Here is a 27500-nt window from a genome sequence, read left to right on the forward strand (position 1 = left end):
CCAGTCCCCCCGTCGGCGTGGAGACACACACCCCAATCGTTTTCGGGGTGATGTCCTCGTGCCCAGGTTACCGTAGCAACCTGGAGGAGATGGGAGAGAAACAGAGTGAGATACTGGGCGTAGCAAAGTTTTCTGGAAGAGACACCAATTTACTCGTTCCATTATTTCACATTATGGAGGAACAACATTTGGGTCCCCTTCCACCCACTTAGTGCATTAAAGACCAAATTAGATAACCCTGCCCCCCCTTTTGGTATTAATTAAGATTAGCTATATAAAGACGCATTGAGCTATGATTTTAAGTGTTACTTACGTTGTTTAATAAGATTAAATAATGGCACACTTGGGCACCATCTTGTAGATATTCCATACATGGTTGACCAACACAGAGTGAAGACAGGTTGATTTACATACCTAGTTTGCTGGATGTGGATATCCTAAAGAGATATTTCAGACTCCTATCACAATCGACCCCAGGTAATCAACAGGGTCCTGATGTAGCCTACAAACAAACTGCTACGGCTATTATTGCTGGGATAGCATACTGGTAAGAACACCTAATAGGAAGTAGGAATAATCAAAGATAAACAGAGCCTCATGCCCACATATAGTAAAATGTGTAAAAAAGGAAAAAACTGTAATTTAAAAAAAAACAAAACATTAGCAATGTCTAAAAACCACATAATTTATGTAATTAAAATAAAATAAAAAAAAGGTCAAACCCTACAAAGCCTACATGCATCGGCTGTGGGTAGACTACATATTTTGTAACCATTTCACCCACCTGATTGTAAGGGAATAAACTGTGGGAAAGATGCCAAGTAACTAAAAGATCAAGATGAGGTCCCTTATACAACCTGTGGATGAACTTGAGGAAGCCTGGTTAAATAATAAGTAAAATAAACTAAGCTAAGTGGTATAACGTTTTATTTAAAATGAACATACATAAGCATACCAAAGTGTTTTAACAGTAGGTTTTGTTCTCCAGACATGAAAGTATACAATATACATTAGATATTGCTACAGGTAAATGAAAAAATGAACAATAGACTGAAACTATACTATGCGTGGGGAGAGTTTGAGTACATTATGAGGGGAGGAAACAAGAAAAACTGGATCCTGCAGTATCACGTTCCCGCCTTTGCTGACCATAGTATATATAAAAATCATACAAGTTGATATCAGTATGACAAACTATGAAATCCAAAACCACATAACATGCTTTCTCAACCTCATACATTGAAAATCACACTAAGTGTACTCAGAAAACAAAATCTAAATTGCTTTAAAATGCAAATATTAGGAAAATCAGCAAAACAATCCTACATCGAAATTTGCAAAACGAGTGAACGCAAATAAAAAATAATATTCAAGTCTAAACGCGTTGGCGTGGGTACATAATAAAAAAAAAAAAAAAGAGATCACTGTATGTTTTATTCTTCATTTTTAACGTGTCCTAGTTGAACGGCAACAGCTGCTCGTTATTATCAGGTTTTCTGGGAAGTGACCTTCCTACCTGTTTGGGTTTTTGAGGTCTGGTGATTCTGTGTCCGTATCTCTGCCATTGTTGGATTTCACGGCATTTCACGAATTTGATTTTGGTGTCCAAATCCTGGCATGGAGGTAATTTATGGCAGTGGGTGGGGATGGTTAACTTAGTAGCCGCCGCCGCCGCCGTAGCCCCCCCTTGGGTAGCCGCCGCCGCCTCCACCGCCGCCGCCCCCTCCTCCTCCTCCTCCTCTGGCGTAGGGAGTAGGGTTCCTCTGGCCGCCGAAGGGTGGCCCTTTCATTGGGCCGTAACCAGATGAATGCTGGCCATAGCCGCTTCCAAACTCGTTGTAGCCGTTTCCACCGCCATAGCTGCTAACCTGGTCTCCGTAACCACCCCCATATGGTCCTCCACCGTATCCCCCTCCATATCCTCCGCCGCCACCACCACCACCACAGTTGTAGCCTCCGCCATTTCCGTAGTTGTAGTTTCCGTAGTCCCTGCTGCCGTAGCCATTTTGATTTCCCCGCTGGCCTCTGCCGCCTCTTCCACCTCTCGGCGACATACCGGTTCTGTTGGCCGCCTGCATCTCCTGCTTGGTCAGGGCTTTCTTCACCTCTACCTTGTGTCCATTGACGGTATGAAATTTCACCACAACTGCTTTGTCTGCAGCATCGTGATCGGTGAAATAAACAAAGCCGAAGCCCCTTTTCTTTCCAGTCTCCTTCTCCGAGATGACTTCGGCCTTCTCAATTTCGCCGTACTGGGAGAAATAGTCGCTCAGGTGTTCCTCCTCGATGTCGTCTTTCAAACCGCCAACGAAGATTTTCTTCACCTTAGCGAGGGCTTCTGGCTTGTTGGCGTCTTCTCTCGCTACCGCGCGCTTCACCTCGACCGCGTTGCCATCGACGGTGTGAGGCCTAGCCGCCATTGCGGCGTCGGCCTCCTCCGGTGAAGAGTAGGTCACAAAGCCGAAACAGCGGGACCGCTGTAGCTGCTTGTTGACGACGACAACGCAGTCGGTCAGGGAACCGTACTGCTCGAAGTGCTTGCGCAGGCCATCGTCGTCGGTGTCCACGTTGAGACCACCAACGAAAAGTTTGCAAAGCTGGTCAGTCATTGTTGAATAACGGCAGGCTGATTAACGTTCAACGGTGCGCTGATCTCAAGATGGTGGTGGGGGACGAACGCAGCTGTATTTATACAGGACGTCGCGTGACGACAGAACGTAACACCTCTTTTGGTCCACTACTCTTTCTGTCGTGGAACAAAGACAGCAGCTGTTATGTTTAAAACGTAAAAAGCGAAAACATAAAACAAAGTTATTTAATTCAATAGATAATTATAAAATACTGGAACAAAATAAAATAAAGGAATACTTTTGAGTGTTATGACGCGATCACTCGTTGCTGGGCGGCTTCTGCGTAACATGGTTTCAAAATGTATCCATCAAATGCTGTCGTTTTAATATGTATTCATCCTAAAATATTACAAATAAAAACTACGTTTTGGAATGAGATGTGTGGCTTTTTTTCGGCATACTGCATTCTTCTGATTTGTCCAGACACGAACCCCCCCCTCCCCCAGCCGAGTTGATAATATGCTCTTATGCAACTGAATGGGGTCATATGTTTTTTTCAACAGTATAGAATTCATGAGGTCTCAACATTTAATGATATTTAGTAACTTGTGTAAATAAAGTTTCAAATCTGAGACAGTGCCTTTAGAATTCCACATACTGTTTTTATACATAAGGGTTTATATCAGTATATCAGACAAAAAAAGTATTCTTCATCATATTTATCAGCAACAACAGCTGGGTTAATGTGCTGTAAGTTGAGAACAAAACAAGCTATTAGTGGACTGGGTTAAATGTTTCAATTTAAGTAGAGATTCATAGAAGTAAGTAAAAAAACAATGTAAAGTAAGCATCTGCCAATTCAACATGACACCATTTAATCATCATTTAAAACGTATCTAGAGCCAAAACTATTAATTGAGTAGGCAATCAATAGACAAATAATATTTTTGTTTTAATGTTTTAATCAACCAATGGTTTAAGTAACAATAACTGGTTCCAGATTCACATGTGCAGCTTTGCTTGTTTATATCACTGTAATGTGACTGTTTGTGTTTTGGATTGTCAATAAAAAAAATACTTTTAAAGATTGTGCTCTGGAAACCTATGAGCATTGTTCACCATTTTCAAGACTTGATAGTTGCTTGTAGCCCCCCCCCCCCCCAAATAAACAAAATCTTCATGTAGAAACGCCATTTATTTGTCTTCAGAGCTAAACTTAATTTGCACTTTGGTGAAATTACAAAATCAAGGTTTAGTATTTTAGTTTAGATTCTGGCTTTTATAAAAAAAGGTCAATGAAAAACCTGTACTGCCTAACCTCGTCACATTTGACCATTTATTTTATCTTACTCATGTATTTCCATGAAATCCACGTTTCAGACAAGTGATCGTCACTCCAGAACATTACCATCTGTAAGCGTGCTTTTCACTGCTGGACAGAAAATACGCCCACGCAGATCGTCGACCTCTTCAGACCAAGGAGATGTAGTTTCAGGTGAAAGACTCAACACTTGGTTGCATTTCCATGTCTACAGAATTGCGGTGAATTGTTAATCTCGTCACACCGACCAGAGTTTATGGTAATGCTGATTTAAGAGCCCACAGAGCAAAGACATTGCAAATAATGAAACACTGAAATCAAAGTTCACTGAAATCTTTATGAGGCATATTGCTCATGAAACAATCCCTTCATCTATTCTACCAACACAAGCACACAGGACAGTCTGTGTCTTTTACAGATACACTTCCAAATCATCTATGGACACAAATTAGGCAACTTTTGGTTTGTCGATAAACAACAAATGGAAGAAATGATTGACCAAAAGTCTGATCAACATAAAACTGCATTTTTGGATTTCTTAATGTGGGTTTATAGGTTTAAGACTTTCACAATTGAAGGGTTATTTGTGCATTAGTTGTCACTTGAGTCCAGGTTTGTGTACATTTCCATCCATCATCTACAGTTTTTTCAAAGTCATAAAAAAAATATCAGCACAGTCTCTCTTTATTGTCTCGTTCATTGTTGAAAAAATAGAATGAAATTCAAACTATTTGGGCGAGGTTGAATTAACTAAAAAGCACCCAGGGCTTCATCTTTAAAACAGAATAAATATCTTAAGTTCACTAAAATGCACTCTTTCTTTTAACTGAAAGAAGAGAACTGAACATGACAAACCTCACACATGAAAAAAGGAAGACAATTTGTTCAATAAAAAAATTAAATTAAAGATGGTTGTCTTGTTTGAATTTCATGTGAATGTAATTATGGTAGTAAATACACCATAATCAATATTACCATGTTTTACTGAACAACCGGTTAACTTGGGGATATATCAGGTAAACACCCAAGAAAAGACTTGTTCAAGTCACACAGCAATCTTTGTAGAAAGTTAATCGTCGTTGTTGTTCCTTGTCCCCAAAACCTCTGAAGTTATTCATGAGGATGATCAATTCCTATCTAATATTTACATTTGAAAAGGAGCCTACTGCGGCCCAAATCAGGCTCCAGTTCCACAACCAACGGGGGATGAAATGCAAAAAAGTAGGCAGTTTAGAAGAGGCATTTAACAAATATCCCTCCAACCAAAAAACATGGCTAGAAGACAAAGAATGTCAACAGCATGCATCACAGAATGAGATGCTACCACATGACCAGGAGGCAGACCATGTTTGTTTTGGCCCAGATGTCATGTGCTAATCTGGTTAATGGAGAGCTAACACAGTCCTGACACATGTTATTTTTAGTAACAAAGGAACACCACTAGTGAAAAGTCAAAGTAACCTCAACAAGTTTTTTTATTTGTTGTATTAAAAATCAAATGTCTACCAAGCAGTTTTTCAGCCACTCAGTCCTTTTCTGTAGTCTCTAAACTTCACAGCGAGGGCGTGTTTAAGATAATAACAATGTTGATAGTCCATGTGCTTGAATGGATCAGATCAATCTTGTTCTCGAGCCACGTCTAAAACAGAGTCTGAAAGGAGAGGATCCCAGTTTCTGTGTGATAAAATTGGAGGGGGAAGAGAACTGGCGAACTTGAGCTGATCAGGTATTTGGAGGGGTGCTTTTGGGAAATGCCGGGTGTGTCTGTTGGGGGGGGGGGGGGGGGGGGAGGAGGAGGGCACTGGATCACAGCTCCACAGGTTGCTCTCCGAGTAGGCCGGGTCACAGGTGATGAATGACGGGCCATATTCGATCATGTTAATACTCAGACTGGTTATCTGAGCGATCACATGATGTAGACCTTTTCAGCCTGAGAGAAGTTGAAGACTTCTTTGGTTCTGGGACAGACCACTTTGTCGTCTTGGCGGATGGACAGAAGTGACTGGAAGAGATAAAAAGAAGAAGGCAATGAATTAGCAAAACAACAAACAAGCAAGTTCCATTTAAAAAAGAAAAAGAAAAAAGGAACAACTCACCCCAAAATAAAAATTCACATTTTCCCTTTCCCATGCCGTGCTATTTATCTGTCTAAATTGTTTAGGTGCGAGTTGCAGAGTGTTGGAGATATCGACCGTAGAGTTCTCTGCCTTCTCACAGATATAATGGAACTAGATGGCGCTTTGCTTGTGGTGCTCAAAAGCGCCAACAAAAAAAAAAAACATTTGAAAAACTCAACAGCAATGTGTCTTTCCAGAAATCCTGATATAATCCACAGACCTTGTTGTGTTAGGATTTTCTTTCTACACAACTACACACCCCCAACGAGTAGCACAAGCCTCCCGTCCTTGAGTGGATGCATGCTTCCTCCTGCACGCTTATTCGGTTGGCAGGTGTAGTTCGGTAGAAAGAAAACTGTTCCTGCATGAAACTGCTCACACCAAGGTCTGTGGATGATCTTTGGTAACCAGCTAACGATTTCTGCACCACGAGCCGAGTGCCATCTAGTTCCATTATATTGTAGAGAAGGCAGAACATCTCTACGGCCAATATCTCCAACACTGGGCAACTCGCACCAAAACAATCTAGATTGATAAATAGCTCAGCATGGAAGAGGAAAAATATGTATTTTTGATTTTGGGATGAACTGTCCCTTTAAAGTGATTTAACATTAGGCAAATATCTTTATCTCATAATCCTTGTACTTTTGGATGTAGTTAATCTTGTACTCACGTTGTAACCGTACACATATCCATTAGGCAGCATCATTGGAGGGTTGTTTTCGTTCATGACCTCCCCGGAGATCTTACACACTAGTCTGGAGTTGGCGCAGTGGGCCATGGGAAGCGGTTGGGCCAACTTATTGAGGGATTTACTGCACACTGGGCAGTCTGGGTTCTTAGAGGTACCATCCTCCTTGTAGCACTGACTGGAACGAGCATAGAGGTTAAGGAAAAAAAGTGAAATCATTTCTCAATGCATGCTGTTATTACGGGCCTCGGAGCAGACGGCATCAGTAGAAAGAACGATCCACTTAAAGTTTTTTATTTTTAAAGGCTTGTAGTATTTAGTAGGTGCAAAGAGAACACGGGGAAAAGTTATGTGTGATCACAAGCTCATTTGATAAGACTTAAACTAACTGTACCTGCAACATACACATGCCACTGAGATACAGACACACTCACTTCATTCAGCTTTTTTGTTCAAATCTTTTAGTTTTCAACATTTAGTTTTATTCACTATAAATATAAATCAACAAATGTTGGGCTGAGGAGATGAAATCAAAAAGGGCAGGAGCAACTTATCATTTGAAATAAAGTATGGCAGGATACGGTGTCTTGATGGCAGACAGACCAGCCTGTAGAGTGATAGTGAAGACAGAGTTGTTTCCCAGCTGGTGCAGTCTGTAGTTGTCGTATCGGAACTGCTGGATCAGCATCTTCCAGCGGGCTGGATCCAAAAGATCCTGATGCAACAGAAAGAACAAGAGACAGAAGAAAGTTTAAAGTTTAATGCGCCAAATATCTGGAGGCAGACCTTTGTTTATTACAAAGTATTTAATAACTTCTTACACTACACTGTAACTTTTATACCCGTCTTTTTCTATTTCAGCTTGTTTTAACTTTCTATTTTGTTTTTTTAAGGAATATTTTTAATTGTATCTCAATGTCCTTCTGTAGTGCGTTTCTTTTGCACTTTGTCTCAAACTTTTTTATGTTTGAATTGCTGTAATGTGCTATAAACAGTCATGTCAACACAGAACCTGTACTTTCTAATTCTGAGAATGCACACAGACCGGTGTCACTCAACTCTTAGCAAACATGCTATTTTGTTTCCTACACAAACAATGATTATTCCCCAAACATGTTTGACTACATTGAAATCACTGGGGCGATATAAACTCCAACACACGGCAGACAGTAGCTAAGTAATCTGCTTCCTGTAGCCAGGATGTTCCAATCCCAGCAGCCAATTCTGACATGCTCGCCCTGCTGCTGTGTGTTGCCCTTCAGAGGTTGTATTCCTCTGCAAACAGCAAACAGCACCATCAGGGGAGTGTCTGATTGCAGACTCCTCTGGAAACTGGATACATCATCAGCGAGAATGTTTTGATAGTAAGCAGAGTATCCTTGAGAAGAGTCAGATAACTTGTTTTTAAACAACCCTCTCTTGCTCAAGTGTTTACTACAAAGACCTTCTACAAGTGTAATTTAAATGCATTTCCTAAATGAAGTTACAGCATGGTGGCAATATTATTAATGAGCTCGATTCTTCATACGTGACTTTATGTTTTCTCACTTGTTTAACGTGAAGAGACGTGAGGACAGTTGTTTCCCAAGATGAATTGATAACTGATTTGAATTAAACATTGAGAAAAACAACTGTTGATAATTGAGCTATAAATGTGCAGCCCTACAAACATGTTGGCAGGGGACAGAAAAGGAATTGAGTTTTGTTTTTAAGGCAACAGAGGCCCTCTAGTGGCCGATCTGCTGCTAAACCACATCTCTGCTTAAACTCTATGAAGTTTCACATGAGGGGTAGGCATCAATACACTACTTCTCTTATCGATACTCCTTATTGGTTTGGTTCTTTACCGATAGTCTTATTGGTTCTTTTTCATTACTAAATAAATATTTTAAAATATATTATTTAAAAAAATAAAAATAATTCAGAACAGGATTAGACTATATTTATATTTTAAATAAAACTAAATGTTTTTTCTAGAGCAGTAATGTTTACAATAGCAAAGTCATTATATAAACTCATTAATATTTCACTAAAAACACATCTAAATATATAATAAATAATATTACGATGTGACGTTTAGAAAGAATGAAGAACAGACATTAGACAGCATCAGTCATTCATCCTGTCTGCGCTGTGCCAGTTTAAAACAGAGTGTGTGTGTGTGTGTGTGTGTGTGTGTGTGTGTGTGTGTGTGTGTGTGTGTGTGTGTGTGTGTGTGTGTGTGTGTGTGTGTGTGTGTGTGTGTGTGTGTGATAAATGACACTAAAAAGTACTGATAAATGATACAGTATACTCCGGTCTTAAATAATTTAGCCGCAGGGCCCATTTAATACCGGCTTTGGGTACCTAACCCTAGTATCCACAGAGAAGAACATAAGTGGGATGATGTGTCTCAGCTCCCATGTGTGAAGTTTTGGCTAAAATGAGTATACCATATTACTGAACATAAAACATGAAATGGGTCTGACCAAATACAATATCCTACATGTACATATTGATACGAGTAAAGACTTCAGGTTTTACCTTGTATGGGGAGATATGTGTATCTGATGGGAAGGCCAGCATGCCCATCACCTGCCGAACCTCATCCAACTGTCCACCCTCCGCTTGGCTGAAGTGCTTCCTTGCATGTCTGAGATCCACAGAGACACACACAAAGATGATCAGTGGGTGATATGACGTTTGTTTTAGAGGTCTAAATAATAGTTAGTGTACGTTTTTAAGGCAAAAACAGTTAGTGTGTATTGCCCACATATATGCATGTGTGTTACCTGACTGCATCCATGCGTTTGTTTTGTCTGATGAGTTCAATGAACTCCTGGATTCTCAGACTGAACTCGAGACAGCTCTGCCAAAGAAACAGATCACAGATGCCAGTGAGTTTTAACCACTGAAGGTTTGTGAAATCCTCATAGTTTCCTCTGAAACTGATCTCTTTTATACTCCAGCAGATACTCAAGATGCCTTTCAATATTTTATCACCCAAATGAGCTTTTGGAACAGTGAAAAAACACATAACCTACCACTTTGGCTGGTACAGGTTATAAATAACAGTTGGAACTAAACTTTGGCAGGAACTGGAGCTAAACCGAACCAAGAATGAAAATCAAGGACATTTTCCCTAGCGTCAGCATCCCAAACTTGGACTAATCATATAAATGTTCTGCCCTCAATGCAGTTCAAGGTTGACTCTCAAACAGCTAAAGGGGAAGCTTATTATGTCTTGGCGGAGGTCTGCACTCTACTGAGTGCTTTCTGGTTTAATAGGATAATCTTAGGATTAACACTGTAACTTGCTGCCACTGCCAGAAGGGCAAAATACCCAGGAAGAGTAATTAAATCTTAACAGGTTAGCAGTTATTCTTTTGTTGGTCATGGGCATGGCCTTTAAGTATTTGCTTAACATGGATTTGTAAGGTAAAATCTGACTCTTTGTAAATGAGCTACCTTCATCTTGCGGAGGCGGGACTTGTTGTCATGGCACCAGGCTAGGCAAGTGGCCGTCTCCTGCCTCTCCAGAGACTCCTCTACCTCCTTCGCCGTGAGGAACATCTCAATGTTGACCAGATCCTGAAAATACAGGAGAGTGGATGTATAAATAGAGAGTGATGAACAAAAGATCAGAGCCAACTGGTAAACAACAGCGTTGTTTTGCTTTGTTATAGCAGCTGGTATACAAGCCTCCTTAAACTAACTTCTTTCAACGTGTTATTGTCATCTATAGCGGATATTTGTATAAGAACACACAATTACATAGTAAGGAAATAAATGATTGTTTTTTAAATTTAAATAAATCATAATTCCCTCTCTAATATCCACTTTATATAGCTGTGAAAACACCTTCATCAACTGTATTTATTCAAGTTTCTTGCTAAAAACTTAATTTACCATCACCCAATAATCATTTTTACTGAATAGAGCTTGAACGCATCGTAATATAATTCAATGCAACATCCATTACCATTAGTTCCCTAATTTAGCTAAGCAGGACTGTGCTGCCCACCAGCTGCTTACTGCTAGCAGCTAACGCTAACTAACTCTCCTCCTGCTGATTAACACAGATGTGTTGTTCACAATGTAGATCGACGACTAGAAAGCATTAATGCCGTCTGATCAATTAGGGCATTCCTAAAATTAACTCATGAGACACAAGTCTCAACATACCCATGCACAATACATGTGTAGCAAGTTAAACTGACGGTTTAGTGTCAGTGAGTTTGTTCAATTTGTCCCAATATTCTCAAATGCAAAATACTATACGAGTCTTCTGAATGACAGAGACAAAAGAAAGAGGATTCACACACAGCCAGTTACCTCTATACCGCTCTGTCTGGCCAGTTTAACAGCTGTGTTGTAGTAGCCGCAGCGCAGCAGATGCTCCACCATCATTCGGTCCATGCGCTTCTTCTTCCACAGGTTGACTGAGGCCGGCTGGTCGCTGCTGTGTTCCTTCAAGTGCTCGATGCGACGCTTACACAGCTTGGCACTCTCGTCTTCTGCTTGGATGGACTCTGCAGCCTACAAGACATACATGCACAAGAACAGACAAGATATTTAGAAAAAGCTGACTATGCATCAGGTGAAACAGAAATACAAGTTCAAATTGATGGGATCTCAATATCCATACTTCTTGGAACTTCATTGAAATACTTTACATTGTTGGATTTCCTAAAAAGAAGCACACTGAAGCAAGACTTTCCAAAGCTTGAACATCTTTGAGGACAGGCCAGAGTTAACAGCAGCTTCCTGTTCTGTAGATAAACTCTGATGTGAAGGAGGCACATTGGGTGTGATAAACATAAAAGGGATACTGTGTATTCCCATCGCTGCTTGTTACACTTATATTAGAAAATGTTTTTTTATGAAGTAAGTTAACGGTGATTATATTTTACAGCACATGATTGCATTCCTGTATGCACACTACCATTTTAGATTAGATTTCAAATAAATTGCATTGTCTTTTCTTGTTAATTCTCCTTTTTTAGATCTTGAACTAAACTCTCACTTTCAGATTTCATTCATGACTTTGGGACTACTTTTCTCTACACCAGCCAGATGAGATTTTGGCGGGAGATGACTCCCACGCTCTGAGGACACCAGCGTAGTGTATGACTCAGACTTCAACACAATGAATATGGGTTTATAGGCCATAAAAGTACCTGCTGGACATCATGTGGGCACAAAGGAAAAAATAACTGCAGAAGTGTGTTTTTAACACTTGCTTTCTGTTGTTTTAGAAAGTATTGATAGAAGAACCAGGCAGGCAGCATTCCACCGCTGACAAACACAATACACAAAGAAGCCAAAAGGCACAATAAGGTGCTTTTGTCAACAGGGGAGAGTAATGTGGCTTTTGACAGTTGGCTCTAGCTGAAGGGAGATCGTGGGGTGGTGTGAGCAGGAGAGATAACATAAAAAAAAAAAAAAAGCTGCTATATCTCCATACATCCAAGAACAGATTTAGAAAATGAGCTCCAAGGCCAGGTTTTTCATTTGTTGGTTTGTCAAGTGTAGAACCAACACAGTAAACACACATACATGATTGTTGTGATAAACCTTCCACAAAAATAGATATACTTGCTATGTTAAGTCAACTTTCTGTTGCATCTGATTATCTCTGTAATCACTATGTTGTACAAGAACAGTCCTCTAAAACAGAAATGATGGGAGGCAACACTTGGATTGTAAAACCAGTAAATTATTTAGACTCACAAAACAAGAGAGTCCGAGGTGATTCAGCACACTTTTACTGTACAACAAATCAAAAACTATACACACACACACAACAACACTTCTTGAAAGTTGATAGAGATGAAATTGAGTGCGTGTGCATCTGAATCCCTCACCTTCCTCTTCAGGGCGCTGAGTTTCTCCACCACACCATCCAGCAGTGACACCACGGAGTCGACCACTGGGAAGCTGCTGAGCGTCTTCTCTAGCTCTGCGACCACCATTGTCACGTGACTCGTCTCCCGGTCGATGTTTTTCTGAGCCGCCCTGAAACGTTTGTTTAGGGTCTCGTACGGCACCTGCAACGACAATGCCACATGCTATTTACCTTTGGATATTTACCAAGAGCAAACATGTCAATCACTACAATTTTACATGGCATCATTCGTGAACAAACAGATTACCTCTCGCTTTTATTATGCAGAAAGATAGAAGGCCTGTTTAGATAACTGAGCTATAATCGATCTATGAAAAAAACAGCTGTTTTCTGAGTGTGTGAGTTACTTACTAAAGAAACTGGAGCACACACAAACAAGTTATGAATAGTATACCCAAATAAATACTGATAAACCTTTTAGACTTTCATAAATGTCACCAGCAGTGGGAAAGACATTACCACTATCAGCAGTGTGCTCTATGATGCCCTGTGAATTATCTTCCAGCAGCTTCATTTCTTGACATTTCTGGAGCAAGTAACAAAATAAAACAGGTTCCTACCGTTTCAGACTGCAACTACTGTCGTTCTTGCTACTTCTGAATATTCCAAGCATTGCTACCTTTACTTTAAGTAGAGATGTATAACTAACACATCTCTTGTTTTCAACATGATCCTCTTAAAAGTAATCCTGTAAAGGTTTGCCTAAGATGTTCTGTGACAATACCTAATAATGAGGCTTCTAATTTATTTAATACGTCATTGTTGGCCTTTCAACTGACTTTCAAAATAAAATAATTTGTTTTTCACAGCCTTGTACCGTTTCTGACCAAAACTACAATATATTATAAATACATTTCAATAGTTTCGATACAAAATGGTTTCCTTCCCCACCTGAACGGTGTCGAATTTAGGTTAAAACAAAGCTTGTATATTTGGATCTAATAAAAGAAGAATAAGAAATCTGATAAAAATGTGATTGTGATGTCTAGAAAAACAGACAAACCTGACCTTGATCAAAGTGAGGGGAGAAAAAGATCTGTATTCAACCAAATCTAAAGACCATTCTCTAGGATCAATGCTTTCCTACCTTGTACTACAATACAAGGTGGCTTCACAGATACCTGTGAACCACATTGATTTGAACATTGTGGTTCCTTCTCTGAGATATTACTTATTTTATTTAAAAGCAAGAGAAGTGCTTTGATCCATTACGACTATTCTTTTCCTTCAGGTTAGAGCCAAGTTAATTTCACAGGTCACCAACACTGGGGAAGAAGAATATGCAAGCGTGCCACAAAACATAGTACAATAAAGAATGTTGCTGCTCCGCTCTTTAGAATCTATCAGCTCTCATTTTGCCAAATTAAAGCCCAGAATGAGACCCTATGATTGAATGATATGTAATTGTACCACAGAACAGTTTTCTAAGCACTAGTAAATATTCTTTTCTTTTTACTTCAGCAGCCGGATACAGTAGATGGTGATGATTACAGCAAGATAAAGAAAGACAGATCATTCATAAAATATGCATTGAATTCCCAGTGTATGCAAACAAGCAAGGTTGAGCATTAAGCTATAATGTAGAATTAATGACCATTTTAAAGACCATGATTTGCCAAATATTGAATTCACCAGATAAGCCAAAACAGTCATTCAAACCTGGATAATTTATCTATAAACAGTTTCTCAAAAGATTTTCTAGAAAATGTACTACATTAAAACAAAATTACAAATACTCCCTTTTGGAATATGAATATGTTTTTTTCTTCTATACATACAACCTTGATTTACATGACAGATGACATGTAAATCAGTCAACAACACATTTCAGACAGTTATTATAGCAGCTAGGTTGACACTGTGACTGGTTGTCTGTCATAATGATGGGAAGCGGCTCATGGCGAGAGACATCTACACTGTAAACTATGCAAATGACTAATCAATGATATTTAGAATAACTACAATCATTGAATGGCCTAGGTCATTTTTAACAAGTCTGAATGAACATTTTTAGACTTACCTTGAATACAGGCACATCATCTTAAAAATATGTAGCATTACAATGTCATCTCCTGTGTGGGCCTGTGTTTTCAGGATTCTGGTTAACAAGCCACTGGTCACAAAGCTTGGCCATTTATGCACACAAAGGAATACATATATGTATTGGGGTTACCATTTCCTTTGTTCGTGGTTTGGATCTAACTGGAAATATCCAAAAATGACATAATATCCAACATATAGTATATTTTGTGGCAGATTAGCAGATCCCTCAGTGTCTGTCAGGCAACTATGTGATATTGTAATTCTGCTCAATATAGCTCCAAATGTAACCAACACAGCTCTCCCCCATGTGTAGACTCATTTGATACCAATTATATCCATCACTCTTGTCTTAAAATGGTGCCCATCATCCTTACTGCAGCATCCAAGCAGACAGACATATCCCTAAATCCACAGCCATGCTTTTCTGAACACAGAGAACACGTTATATTCATCATGACAGCACCATGCCATTAGTTACTACACAAAAGCTGCCAATACATGGCTACTCACAAACGGGCTTTTACACGACGACGCTTTCTTTCTCTCTGAGACGGCTGGACACAGGAGCAGCCTGGGCTTCTTTCAGCTCGTCTTTTAGCAGTGGTGTCGCAGTAACGTTATGTGGAAATGGAGGAACGGAGCGTGTGTGCGGCAGCAGGCTGTGATTTCTCTCGCTGGCCATTTTGAAGTGCAGAGAGGCAGCCGCAATCTGATGACACTGCGCTAACTCGCAGGACTGATTCCCTGCCTGACAGCGCTTACAGGCTCTCCCCCGGTGATTTCAACCGATCCATCTTCCAGCCAGCTACAATTTGCATGCTCGACGTTACATTATCTGGTAGGCTATTCGTCTTTTGCGACGTTAAAAGTGGCTACCACCACACCAAACTAGCTAGCAGGCCAATCACGCCTGAAAGCCATTTATTTGACGCCATGCCTGGTTGTTGAAATGATGAGCAACCACGTTGTAAAATAGTCTGTCAGTGGTGATGTTAGTAATAACATTTATATAACCCTTTTACGGAATTAGAATGCCAAATGGTTAAGCACCCAGGTTATTTTTTTTGTATAATATATTATAAGTAGTCCGTGTCCACGCGTATAGCAAGAGAACGTTGCATCAACGGGACGTTAGCTAACATAAAGAACGTCAACTGACACATAAAGAACGTCAACTGACATGTCATAACTCTAGTCAAAGGACCATTTAATCAAAAACAGGCTTACACTCAAGCTAACAGCTCTAAGGCCGTTAACACACTTGACGTGAATAATAAGAACCCATTAAGACAGCAGACAGCGAGCTAACTAGCCAAGAGCCATTGTTATTTATCGAACTGCTTAATCTTTGCTATCGCTTTTCAAACACAGGTAGTTAGTGGACGCTGCTACCTAGCTAAGCTAGTCCTGCTAACGTTAGCCTCCCTGTCAAATCCGCTTGGTCGCTATCAAATAAACTAATAATCCCCATTTTTTCAAATAGTGTCAAACACAGTGTTTATTTTGGACACACTAGAATTGCTAGGCTATTCATATATGGCAGTTTCAGTATTTGTTTACCTTCAGGGTGGGATATTCTTGGACTTTGAGAGCCATGGACAGTTGAGATGCTGTCTCTTGCACCGCCATCTTGGTTTTGTGGTTTTTCTTGTGGTTGTTTGTGTTTTTTTTTTTTCTATCAGCTCAGAATGGCCTTGGTGCTCACTACCGCCATCTGCTGAGACGGTGTCAGCACTGACGCTGTGTGAGGGTGTATGGGGAGCTTTGCTGACCATTTTTCAGACGCTTGTCTTCTCTGAAGGGACTTCACACAAAGTATAAGGCGAGATACAGCATGTTATTTACATACAGTCAACGTGACGATGTTGCAGACAAAACAATATCACCACAAAATGCATTTAGCACTTGAACTGTCACTTTACCTTTATATACTTTACTCTATTTGACAAACGCCTCTGTGTAGGTATTACTTCTCATTATGCATATACATTTACTACATTCCTGATTACATTCAGTTTGTTCATTTTAAATACTGTCTACCACAAATTGATATTACTTTATTTTCTATTCCATTTCTATATTCTATATACATACATATTTAATGAGCATTGTTCGAGGGAGCCTGAGAGCCAAGATTTGAATTGCCATATCTGTAATCTTTGCGTATATGATAATAAAGAACTTAGTAGCTGTTCTGGAGCTCTCCATCGCATCGCATGCTCTTCATAAGAACATTTCACAAGCAGTTTGCCCATTTGTCAATTCCTAGGAATTGAATCTCCATTGTTTGCCGACAACTTCAAGTACATGTACTTCTAGTCCACACTGGCTCATAAACTGAGAGACTAAAATGTTGCATTATTATATTAAGCTCAGTCCTTGGCTTGAGAACCAGTACAGATTGTAGACTGGTACCTGGAGAGGTGCCAGTTTGGTGCCATTGCAGAGGTTCCTTTGGTCAAGGCCCCGGGCTCTGTATAGTAGCTGCCCCTAATACTAGGAGTCTACATTTCACTGTGTGTGTGTGTGTGTGTGTGTGTGTGTGTGTGCGTGTGCGCTGTGTACATGTGTGACAATAAAAAGTTGATTTGTTCCGATTCCTTAATTTCCAATAAACAATGCAGTCCAGAGGGAGAGCACAAAAATAATTGACGAATCAATCATTAATCGTGTGTTCTTGTATTCCTTAGAGCTGCTGTATTTGAGCTTACAACTCAAGCAGAGGTGAGTTTGAGCCTCATCAATCAAAAACATTTACATAGAACTTGATTTTAAAACCAGACTCCTGTCATCCAATAGAGCACATCTGTTTCATCAGCTGCCGATACACACAGTGGCATAATGCTGAAACAATTAGGTTTTTAATTGAGTGACAGAAAATGAATCAACAACAATTTTGATAACTTATAACACAATAATTGTCTTAAGTGAGAGAAAAAGAGTCACATGCTGATTAACAACCAAAGCTATGAGATATTTTAAAGATGTCAGAAATGTGACGATAGTGGGGATAAGATTAATGAATTATTTGACTCTTTAGGTATAGATATTGTTTTCTTGTCTTATTTCTCTTTCACATTCGTAGCGTTGTTGATTATGTTTGATGAATATTGTGGTCTAGTTGTGAGAATGGGCGGAGAGATGGTTTATGTGATTGCGTATTGATTAGTATAGAGGTATAGAATCTAGAATAGGGGTAGGACTAGATAAGCATGTTGCTTAGTCCTACTCCATTTCAGACATCAAATGTTCATTTATTTTGCCGAAGAAACCTTTTTTTCTTTAATAAAGTATATTCAATTCAATTTAATATTGTAGCTATTGTAGGATTTCTAGTCTTTTTAGATATTTAAAGGTTACAGTCCATGAGTACACGTCCCTTATCATGGCCACATGTCTTTTCTTGTGGGAGTGAGAGCATTCTCCCCCCAGCCGCAGTGAACATATTGCCATTGGCCGCTGTCCAGTGCTGGGCTGTGCTGATTGGCTGGCACAAGCTCTAATCGCTTACAATTGGCCCATTATCTGCGGCATGCCCCACCCCCACCCAGCTTAGGAACAAGTGGAACAGTGGACACACAGAGAGGAAGGTGATGCATGGTTTGTGTTGTATTTTTGGGCCCGCATCAAGTGCTTCCTGTGTGTAGTAGTGTGTGTGTGAATGTGTGTCAGTGTCTATGTGTGTAAAAACATGTGAGTTTGTGTGATAGCAGCGGCTGTGCTTGAAGCTTGGCTCTGCACTGGGCTCAGGTTTTGAAGAGACATAACTCTGTACCAAGCCAAATAACTGGGGGTAATGACTCTATGCATGTGTGTACTTACAGCATAACGGCCAGCTTGTGTGTGGCTGCGTGAACGTGAGGGTTTACTTTTGTTTATGTGTGTAACGTTTGTGTGACGGGAGGATCGCTATTTATTGATGAATAAATTGGTGGAGAAATGTGTATTTCTACAGATTGATGAACGTTGGTGGAATTGATTAAATCTAGAAAGAAGCTATTAGTTTATTTATTTTAGGGGCTGAAAACAACATCTGGACACTCGTTTATAAAATGGTTCTACCATTAAATGATTTATTATTTATTTAAAGACTCAACTGTTCATTTAGAAACAAACTTTTTGGAGTAAATGACTTGTCTGTTCCTAATGAAGAGTGGCTTTAAATACATACATCACAGGTGTGTATGATAAAGTTATTCCTCTTTAAACAAGCGTATGCAACTTTTTAAGAACAATACGTACACAATAGCTGAAACACTTGATTATAGGCAACTTTAAAAAATATTTTCCTCTACCTCGCCATCTTCCTTTTTTGCTTCTGCTTTTCTTTTCCTATCTGTCTCTCACCTCTCCTCTTCCTCCCTACCCTCATTCTTCTTTACTGACAACCTGTTCCTCCATTCATCTCTTTTGTTTCTCCTTTCACTCTTCTCTTCTACACGTGGATTAGATTCGTCAGGCCTGCGGTACCTGTCTCTTCCTATAGTAGATTAGATTGCTGGTATCAGCTTTCTCCTCTGTAGTGGCAACCACATTGTTCTGCAGCTCACTGTCACTATTTATAAATCCAATTTGCTGTGTGTGTGTGTGTGTGTGTGTGTGTGTGTGTCAGCATTTGTATGATGGCCATTATGTATTTATTTGAAGCTACATTTAGAGCTATAGTGTAAGTGTGCATCTGCATGTAGCTCTGTGTGCATACATCCACGTTTCCTCTTATGCATGTGTGTGTGGGTGTGTGTGGGTGTGTGTGGGTGTGTGTACACACTTGGTTGCAGCTGCATTTTTTAAATCATGTGTATCTCTGTTTGAGCCTGCCTGAGTGTGTGACTGTGCATTTATTTCACTGTGCAGCTTGTATCTCTGTACATGTGCAGGCATGTATCTTTGCAATTATGTGTGTGTTAGTGATAGCTCTTGGTCGAGCTGGCTGTCAGTCTTGATAAGGCCAGCGGTTGGGAGGCGTTAGTCGGGGCTGCTGCTCGCCTGGCCTCCGCTTGGTGGATCTGCTGAGAGGGAGCTGAACCATTAGACACGCTGCAGTGACTACAGAGAGAGAAGGGGTGGGATGTAGGGGGGGGGTGGAGATGTATGGTGAGCAAGGCGGGGATGGAAAAAGAGAGTGAAAGAGATGCGGGAAATGAGGAGTGGGGAGGGATGGAGAGCGGATGAGAGTTGAAGATAGAAGGCAAGATGACAGATGGACGAGCAGGAGGTAAAGAGATGGAGAGGAGAAGGGGAGGGAAGAGAGAGAGAGAGAGAGAGAGAGAGAGAGAGAGAGAGAGAGAGAGAGAGAGAGGAGCGAGAGGTAGAAGATATGGAGGAGAGAAATTAAAAAAGAGGAAGAGGAAGAAAGAAACAGCAGGTGTAAATGATAAGGAAGGGTGTAACTGTTAATGTCCATCCTCGCACACAATACACGTGTGAATATCAGCTCAGTTTGCACTCATGAAAGAAGCGTTTAAATAAACAAAATGCAACGCAGAGAAATCTCTAAATCCATCCTCTGCCACCTTTTTCATCCCCTCACTTCTATTCCTCCCTTTCCCTCAAGAGCAGCATAAAATATCCTGCTGATTAAAACTTGTCCTGCACTATCTCCTCCTCCTCTCTCCATCCTTATTTCGAAGCACCCAATATGTTTCATGTTTCCTCTATCTCCCGAGGAACATCTGTCTCTTGCGTGTAAGAGGTGGTCGGGGAGTCAACACGATAAATGTCTCTGTAGCTTCTCACATTGTTGACTTCAGGTTGTCAGTTTGAATTTTGTATCAGAACTGAAGCTGGACCTGCACACTTAACCCACTCCTTGTTATACATGCAACTGGTATTATTTAATGACCTCATAGCACCATCCATGTGTGGCACGCTCACACGTATATAGATAGTTGTCAATTAAGAAATTCAGTTTAACCATTGAATTTGCATAATTAGTTAAGTGTAATAAATCATGACAGACATTAGGCAGCTCAAATACTTCTTCAAACAACAAGTGGCTGATACTTTCTGCAATATGGAGCAACATTTGATGCGTTACGCCCTCACAAAGATCCTAAACTCACATCGTAAACTATTATAGGTTCTATATGCGGCATTCAGAACATTAATATAGCAGCAGACAACATCTTTCTCTGTAAAAACATAGTGTAGAAATGGCATCCTGAGCAGAGAAGGAAGTCACAGTCCCTCTGTAATCCGAGCCTCTTTGTGCTTTGTGTACGTAGCATGTAAATCCTGTGTGTGGCTTACATGCTACGTACCCCCCCCCCCCCCCCCCCCCCCCGGTGTCCCCTCAGGTTAACACTGTTAGCTCTGGCAGCACTTTTGCTGTTGTTTACACTGTTCATGCTTTTAGCACCGTCAGCCGTCTTCATGTTGAGAGCCGGGTGGTGGCAATACCTCAATTTAAAATACTTTAAAGTAGGTGTTGTGATTTAAACAATATTTACGCATGGGCCTTTTCTTAATAGGATCAGAAACAGATTTTTGTGTTGAGGTAATAATAGGAAAATAAGAAAAAAGAGCAATAAGCCACCATGTTTTCCAAGCCTGAAACCCAGAGACAGCTTCATTTAATTTAAAATGTGTCTTCAAGACAACTTTTGTATGAAAAACATATATGTTTTTTACAACTTCTCCCCCTCCACTGATGACACAGACACAGATTTGAAATGTCTCTCTGTACCACTGTTCGAGCTGCTGGGTGAATTAGGCTTTAAAGTAATACTTCACTGCAAAATGACCATTTGTATTTCAATTACTCACCCTGTGTTACCCCGAATGTCTCCATGGTGAACCAAGAATCCAAGAAACTTTTAAATCACTTTTACAGGAAGGATTCTTTACAGTTAATCTGTTCCAGACTTTTATCACGATTACCTGTTTTTAACCTTGATGGTGTACACAATTTTATCTTCTTCTGTAAATCACTTTGTAACTGTGTTTTGAAAAGAGCTATACAAATAAAGTTTATTCTAATTATTATTATTATTATAAAAAAAAAAGTATGAAGTAGTTATTTGACTCTTTGTTCACCCTGGAGGCATGCATGAAGGTAACGGGTCGAGCAGACGACATACAAATGGTCATTTCGGGGGTGAAATAGTTCTTAATGTTGTTTAACATTCGCTGTTTCTCACGGTCACCTGCAGCTTGACAAAAATATCATGCGATTGGTTTTCTTGGACCACATGTTTTGCTTTACCTCCACAGTTTTACGAGTTTCACTGTTTACTTCCTGTTGTGAGGAATGGTTGAGTCATGTCCTCTCCCCATCTGGTGTGGACATCATTAAATGAACGCACCTATAGTCACAGCGACTGGTGGTGTTGGTGGTATTCGCCTGCAGCAGCCACAATACAGGCCAAATGCAATTTTACGTTGAGCCTCACACCACATGTACCCTCGCTGACTTTTGATTAGACATAATTCCCATCAGATTTCTTTGCTCTCTGACTCGGTGCCATCGTGACTGAGGTAAGAGGTGGTGACAAACCCAACAGCTGGAGATTCCACTTGGATTATTTGATCAAAGACAAAACTCGGAGTTCAGAGCAATCTCCTCTTTTAAGGGAGCCAGAACTCCTACGTACGTCTCCACAAGCAAAAAAACAAGCAGGAGCAGAAAAGTAATGTTTAAGCTAAATTGCCAGCGTCTGACCGGAATGGTTGAATATGAACGTTTGAACTGATAACATACGACAAAGGTCATGTGTCGGCCTTTCTATCAGTGTCACAAACAAACTGTTTCCATGACCCTCTTTTTTGGATTCGAACAACTCACCCACTGGCTGTCTGTGACATTTACCAATAGTGAGGCTGTGATGTAACCTTCAGTGCTGTTAAACTAGGCTAGGCCCTGGCAGTTAGGGGGGGCGTCTGAGGCTGCTTATGTCACTGTGGTGTATCAAATGGCCAAATGTAGATGAGAGTAACATCAGGACTGTAGGAACATACAGAGACTGGGGAGGTGGATAGGTGTTAACCAGACCAAAGCACAGGTATGGAGAGTTTAGGAGATTGAAGTGATTACATGGTTGAGGAGTTTCTGATTGAAGACACGTCCAGTTAACAACAGTTAAACAATAATACAGCCAAAGTATATGTCCAAAGTAAATAAGTCTCATAGCTTTTTATAGGAAAGAAGAATCAGAAGAAATTAATTTGGGTCTCAAACTCAAATACAATGAAGTAATCATAAACATGTATTAATTAGACTATTACCTCACAGTATTGGAATTAGGCAAAATAGGCAAATTAACTCATTTTAGGCTGATTTCTAACGTGCTAAAGTTTAAAAGTTAGCTTTGTTACTCTCACCATTCAAAATAAATATTTAATACCAGAAGAGTATTTTTGAATGATTTGAACTGCCTGATGATTTCTGCCTGAAAGCTTCCTGTTACAAGATAAGACTTATCAAGAAGTCCACGTGTTGTTTGTCACACAAATAATGATCAGTAGTCAGCAACCGTTTTGTTTGTCAAATTGTGTAACACTAATAACACGAGTAATACGAGTAATAAGAGTTTTCATTGTAATAATATCACAAATAAAGCACGTTTACCCCTCAGTATAATGTATTATTTAGTCTAAGTGTGAACGGATGGTTATTAGTAATTGAAAAAACCTTTTTATTTTTAAGTTTGAATGTCCTGAAAGAACACAAACACACATGGATCTCATATCTGAATCTGTGAAATTAAACTCATAAAGTAAAATTAGAAGAATGAATCACATTTGTTCGGGATTCACACACTTATTAGTGTCATAACATGTTCTCACTTATTACAAGAAAGTTTTATGAGGCTTATAATTGTTTTTCTGGTGTCACACAGAACAAGTCTTTCCTCTCTTGCTACAGACTTCTTTTTTTCTCCCTCTCGTCTTTCAGGAAACAAAAGATGAATTTTGGCTGGCGTTAGCTCCTCCCCATTCCTGCTCTCTCACTCACACACACACACACACACACACACACACACACACTCTCCCCCCCACCATCTCTTCTACACTTTCTCGCCCTCCCATTAATGCAGCAGTGCTTACATTCGGTGTGTGTGTGTGTGTGTGTGTGTGTGTGTGTGTGCACGTTTTCTTTTTGACAGACAGAAGGAGAGACGGAAAGACAGAGAGATTTGCTGTAAAAGAAAGTGAGAAAGGGAGGGGAGGGAGGTAGCTAGAAACGGCAGGGAGGGGTAAGACAGATAGAGAGAGCCGGCGAGCGAAGGGGACGGAAGGGAGGGGAGAGAGAAAGAGAGAGAGAGAGAGAGAAAAGAGGGGGAGCACATGTGTATGCTTGTCACTAAGGGGCTGGGAGAAGGACTAAGGGAAGCGAGGTAGCTGGCCTCAGCCGCCATATGCTGACTGGATTCCTGTTCATGTCTGCTGTGTGAAGACTGAAGGTTTGTGTTGTGTGCTGGCCGGCTGGGGAACACGCCATGGGAAGCTCACATCTCCTCAACAAAGGCATGCCTCTAGGTAAACAACTACCACTCTGCTTTTATGTGTGAACTGTGCGTGTGTGTGTGTGTGTGCCAATGAACTCAGTGTACATTATTCTGCCTTCCTCTTCCCCTCCCCCTTCTCTCTCTCTCTCTCTCTCTCTCTCTCTCTTCCTCTCCCTTTTTCCGTCTCCTCCTCCTCCTTCTCTTTTTAATTCTCTCTCAGTCTATTATCTTTTTTTATATCGGCCTCAGCTTCTCTCTGAATGGTTAGCCCTTTCTCTAGCTCCCTGTGTGTGTGTGTGTGTGTGTGTGTGTGTGTGTGAGTGTGTAGTGTGTGTGTGTGTGTGTGTGTGTGTGTGTGTGTGTTTGAAGAGGCACATCTCGGCTATTGAAGGCTGCTTGAACACCTCCATTTGTGGCGACAGAAATAGATCCCTCTCCTTCGAGGGCTAGCAAGGACATGACACATATTTCCCTTTCATTGTGCTTCTTTTTACGGAGAGCGGTTGCCTTGACACACACAAATCACACACACACACACACACACACACATATAGGGAACTCGACTGACACGCATATTCAAGTATACACATGCATGCACACAGACAGATTCACACGCAGGTGACATATGCTACTTGTGATTGGGGCTGGAAAAGACTATTCTCGAAAATGTGATCAAGGTGGCGGTGGGGGGGGGGGGGGGGGGGGGGGGTGGAGCAGGAGAAGGAGGAGGGTGTGAGGATAAATGATCATCCACCCTGAACCCTGAAGCTGAATCGTCGTATCTGTGATCACCTAAATCTGGATTTGTGAAGCTGTTTCTCCTGAAAGAAACTGGATCTATGATGTCATCAACAGGCTGCGGGCTGTGTCTCTTGATGACATCAAAGATTAAAGTTGCAGCTCTGATCTTGTTCCTTCTCCAAATCCACCCTAAGTATGTCCTAACAGCTTGAAGACTCCAAGGTCACGGGAATAACGACTATGAATTATGATTCAGGGAGGATTGCCCTTTTTAAAATCACTGCCAGCCAATAATCGTGAAACAAATGTGGTCATTGGATCGGCTTCAGCTCTCAGCGGAGATCATTGAACCTTTGAGGGCTGATTGATGGATGTGTTGATCCATGTCTCAGAAGGCAGGGGTCCTCTGATCCGTGAGTGTTGAGTCACGTCTAATCTTATTACAAACACACGCCAGTCACTAATCGCTCATAAAAATCAGATTTGCAGGATAAAATAGTGAAATGTAATCTTATCTCTCAGTTGAAGACTTGTGTGTGTGAATTAATATAAAGCTCTTACAAGCTGGTTAACAGGTAACGAGTAATGTGCTTGTGCTTAATAGCTCCAGGCAGTTTCCATGTAGACACTTTATAACGTCAAAGGACAAACTCAAACAAACTGCTCATGTTGTGACATGTTGCCAATTTAGAGAAACCTACAACCCCCCCGTCACTTGAAAGTACTATTATTCTACAAGTCATGAAACCTGCACGACGCAGACTTAATGTAGCAGCAATGAACTAAATTGTTGCCATGTCTTTAAAAAACTAAGCCTTACAGACGCTGCTTTACATATTTAAAACTCTACAGATATGTTTTGGGAATGTTAAATAGTGGTGTTTTTAAAAAAATGCATGTGTACCTACCATTGTGCACACTTTTAATTGCATAGCTCACGTTTTGAATGAGAATGAGCATTTTGCGTTGTGCATCTGATTGAATCAGGAACTAAAGAGTCTGAATATTGTAGGTTTAAGCAGGTGTAATTGACAGCACTTAGAAATCTATAAAGCATTAAGTGCTCAGCGAAGAGACTGACAACCATTAGTCTATTATATCTAACACACAAGAAAGAGCGTGAGCTTCAAGGGAAGCAGCAGGGAGAGAATCTACCCGCCGCAACCCAAAGGCTGGGCATTAAAAGGCAAGGCGGTGGCAATATAGTTAGTTACATTTAACTACTTTGAAACAACGTGTGCATTTTTATTAAATAACACTATTTAAAGAGGGGAACGTAATTGAGAAGCATGACGGTGTAGATAAGTGGCATCATGGACAGAAATAATAGCAGGGCCTACATCCCAAAACAGCTATTATTAAGTAGGCTGTAATTCAACTTAGATCCTAATGACAAATGCATTGTTGTTAATAATTATTATATATATATATACATTATTATATATATAATTATACATCAGGAGAGTCAGGTGAGTCTGTTACTTGCTCAGCTGGTATCCGTGTAGCAGGCACTCAGAGGCAGACGCCTGCAGGCTGCCACCGTTTTGCTATTGATCGTCACACACATTCATATCCTTTGTCTGCACTAAAATGCTTTCGCTGTAATATTTTATTCATTATTATATCGTGTGACAATCACATTGTTCAAAATCAGTGCATTGTTTTTCATCAAAGATCTGGAAAAATATAAATGTGGTAGATTAAGGTGCTGACGATTCTTTGTTTATCAATTCATCTGGTTGCTTTTTTACTTTCCTTTAGTGGAATTGTTCTTTGTGAATGCTTGTGTACAGCTATGGTTACAGACTCTCTCTCCACCTCCCTAAAATCTTATTTTAGTGTCATTTATTTGACAAAAAAACAAAGTTAAAGATGAATTTGACTGATAGCATTTGAGTTTTTTTGGTGACATCACACTGGATATGTAGAGCGGTTAAACGTTATCTCTCTCCAGGTTGATACATTTGCAGAAGCATAAAGATGTATTAATTAAATCATTCAAAAAAATACTACAAAATATAGTGAATTCAACAAATGCAATTCTATATTGTGATATTATCGTTTATCGTCAGCCCTACTGCTGACTGTGGATCTGCCGTACTGAATACTCTCCACTAAAGTATGTGGAGTTAAAAAATAATAATGTTTTAATGGGGAACCCATTTACAGACCCCCTGTGGGTCCTGGGACGCCAGTTTGGGGACCCTTAATCTTTAATAGCATTAATAATCCATTAATGGGGCACATTTGTTCCAGAGTATCCAAACTGACTCCAATTGAACCTTCAAAGTGATTGTGACTTTCTTCTGCATATTAACAGTTAATCCAGTATAACAGGCAGACGTCCGTACAATAATCCAGTTAACGCCTGCATTTAAATGTTCCTGTAGTCTCGTGCAAGTGTTGTTGGAGACTGTGCTTCTTAACAGTGTTGGGTCCATGACAGTTTACAAATCAGCAGTGAGAGACTGTTGAAGAGCCGTTTTCCTCTTTTCAGGTTAAACATCACCCTCAGAAGCACACAGGTTGAAAATGATAAATAAATGAAAGTCACAATGCAAAAATACCACAAGATCTAATGAAATAAACATATTAGTTTAGAATATTCTGCAACTATTTTGATAATTGATTCATAGTTGGTAGAGAATTTGGTTTTCAGCCTCTCAAATATGGAGATTATCTGC

At 40.2% G+C, this 27500-nt stretch overlaps 3 protein-coding genes across 19 annotated transcripts in view; 1 reads left to right on the plus strand and 2 right to left on the minus strand.

Moving 5' to 3' along the window:
* Nucleotides 1-2677, minus strand: part of LOC115015112 (heterogeneous nuclear ribonucleoprotein A0-like) — an 8462-nt gene extending 5785 nt beyond the window's left edge. For 4 of the 13 annotated variants that reach the window (XM_029442297.1, XM_029442298.1, XM_029442290.1 and 1 more), the window contains exons 1-2: nt 1517-2677; nt 1-557 (exon numbers count right to left, since the gene is read on the minus strand). The exon at nt 1-557 is cut by the window's left edge. In XM_029442297.1, coding sequence (XP_029298157.1) covers nt 1656-2609 — 954 coding nt within the window. In that variant the 5' untranslated portion in view covers nt 2610-2677 and the 3' untranslated portion in view covers nt 1-557; nt 1517-1655. The remainder of the gene's footprint in view (nt 558-1516) is intronic. The other 9 variants (XM_029442304.1, XM_029442301.1, XM_029442300.1 and 6 more) reach the window with 6 other exon arrangements.
* Nucleotides 2678-4208: 1531 nt separating this feature from the next.
* Nucleotides 4209-16298, minus strand: maea (macrophage erythroblast attacher, E3 ubiquitin ligase). Of its 2 annotated transcripts, none has more exons than XM_029442306.1 (9): nt 16190-16298; nt 12546-12728; nt 11014-11217; nt 10147-10269; nt 9471-9547; nt 9223-9331; nt 7281-7414; nt 6682-6877; nt 4209-5893 (listed from the first exon to the last, which is right to left on the minus strand). In XM_029442306.1, exons 1-9 carry the CDS (start codon nt 16256-16258, stop codon nt 5798-5800), a joined length of 1191 nt encoding a protein of 396 aa, XP_029298166.1. In that variant the 5' UTR covers nt 16259-16298; the 3' UTR covers nt 4209-5797. The 2 variants fall into 2 exon arrangements, with proteins under 2 accessions (XP_029298166.1, XP_029298168.1); XM_029442308.1 differs by lacking the exon at nt 16190-16298 and adding an exon at nt 15140-15419.
* ctbp1 (C-terminal binding protein 1) overlaps nt 15360-27500 on the plus strand; it is a 32283-nt gene continuing 20142 nt past the window's right edge. Inside the window, exon 1 of one of the 4 annotated variants that reach the window (XM_029442310.1) lies at nt 15360-15467. In XM_029442310.1, coding sequence (XP_029298170.1) covers nt 15446-15467 — 22 coding nt within the window. In that variant the 5' untranslated portion in view covers nt 15360-15445. Of the gene's footprint in view, nt 15468-23828; nt 24107-27500 lie in introns of those variants that run through there. The other 3 variants (XM_029442312.1, XM_029442309.1, XM_029442313.1) reach the window with 3 other exon arrangements.

This window comes from Cottoperca gobio, chromosome 10, assembly GCF_900634415.1.
Source record: "Cottoperca gobio chromosome 10, fCotGob3.1, whole genome shotgun sequence".
NCBI classification, from domain to species: domain Eukaryota; kingdom Metazoa; phylum Chordata; class Actinopteri; order Perciformes; family Bovichtidae; genus Cottoperca; species Cottoperca gobio.

What these genes read in the sequence shown, in the direction of transcription:
- maea (XM_029442306.1), bottom strand. Translation starts at nt 16,258, where the DNA reads ATGGCGGTGCAAGAGACAGCATCTCAACTGTCCATGGCTCTCAAAGTC. An exon ending in AAGAATATCCCACCCTGAAG is followed by an intron (nt 12,729 to 16,189) that starts GTAAACAAATAC and finishes TTGTCGTTGCAG; the next exon opens with GTGCCGTACGAGACCCTAAA. An exon ending in CCAGACAGAGCGGTATAGAG is followed by an intron (nt 10,270 to 11,013) that starts GTAACTGGCTGT and finishes CTGTATTTTCAG; the next exon opens with GATCTGGTCAACATTGAGAT.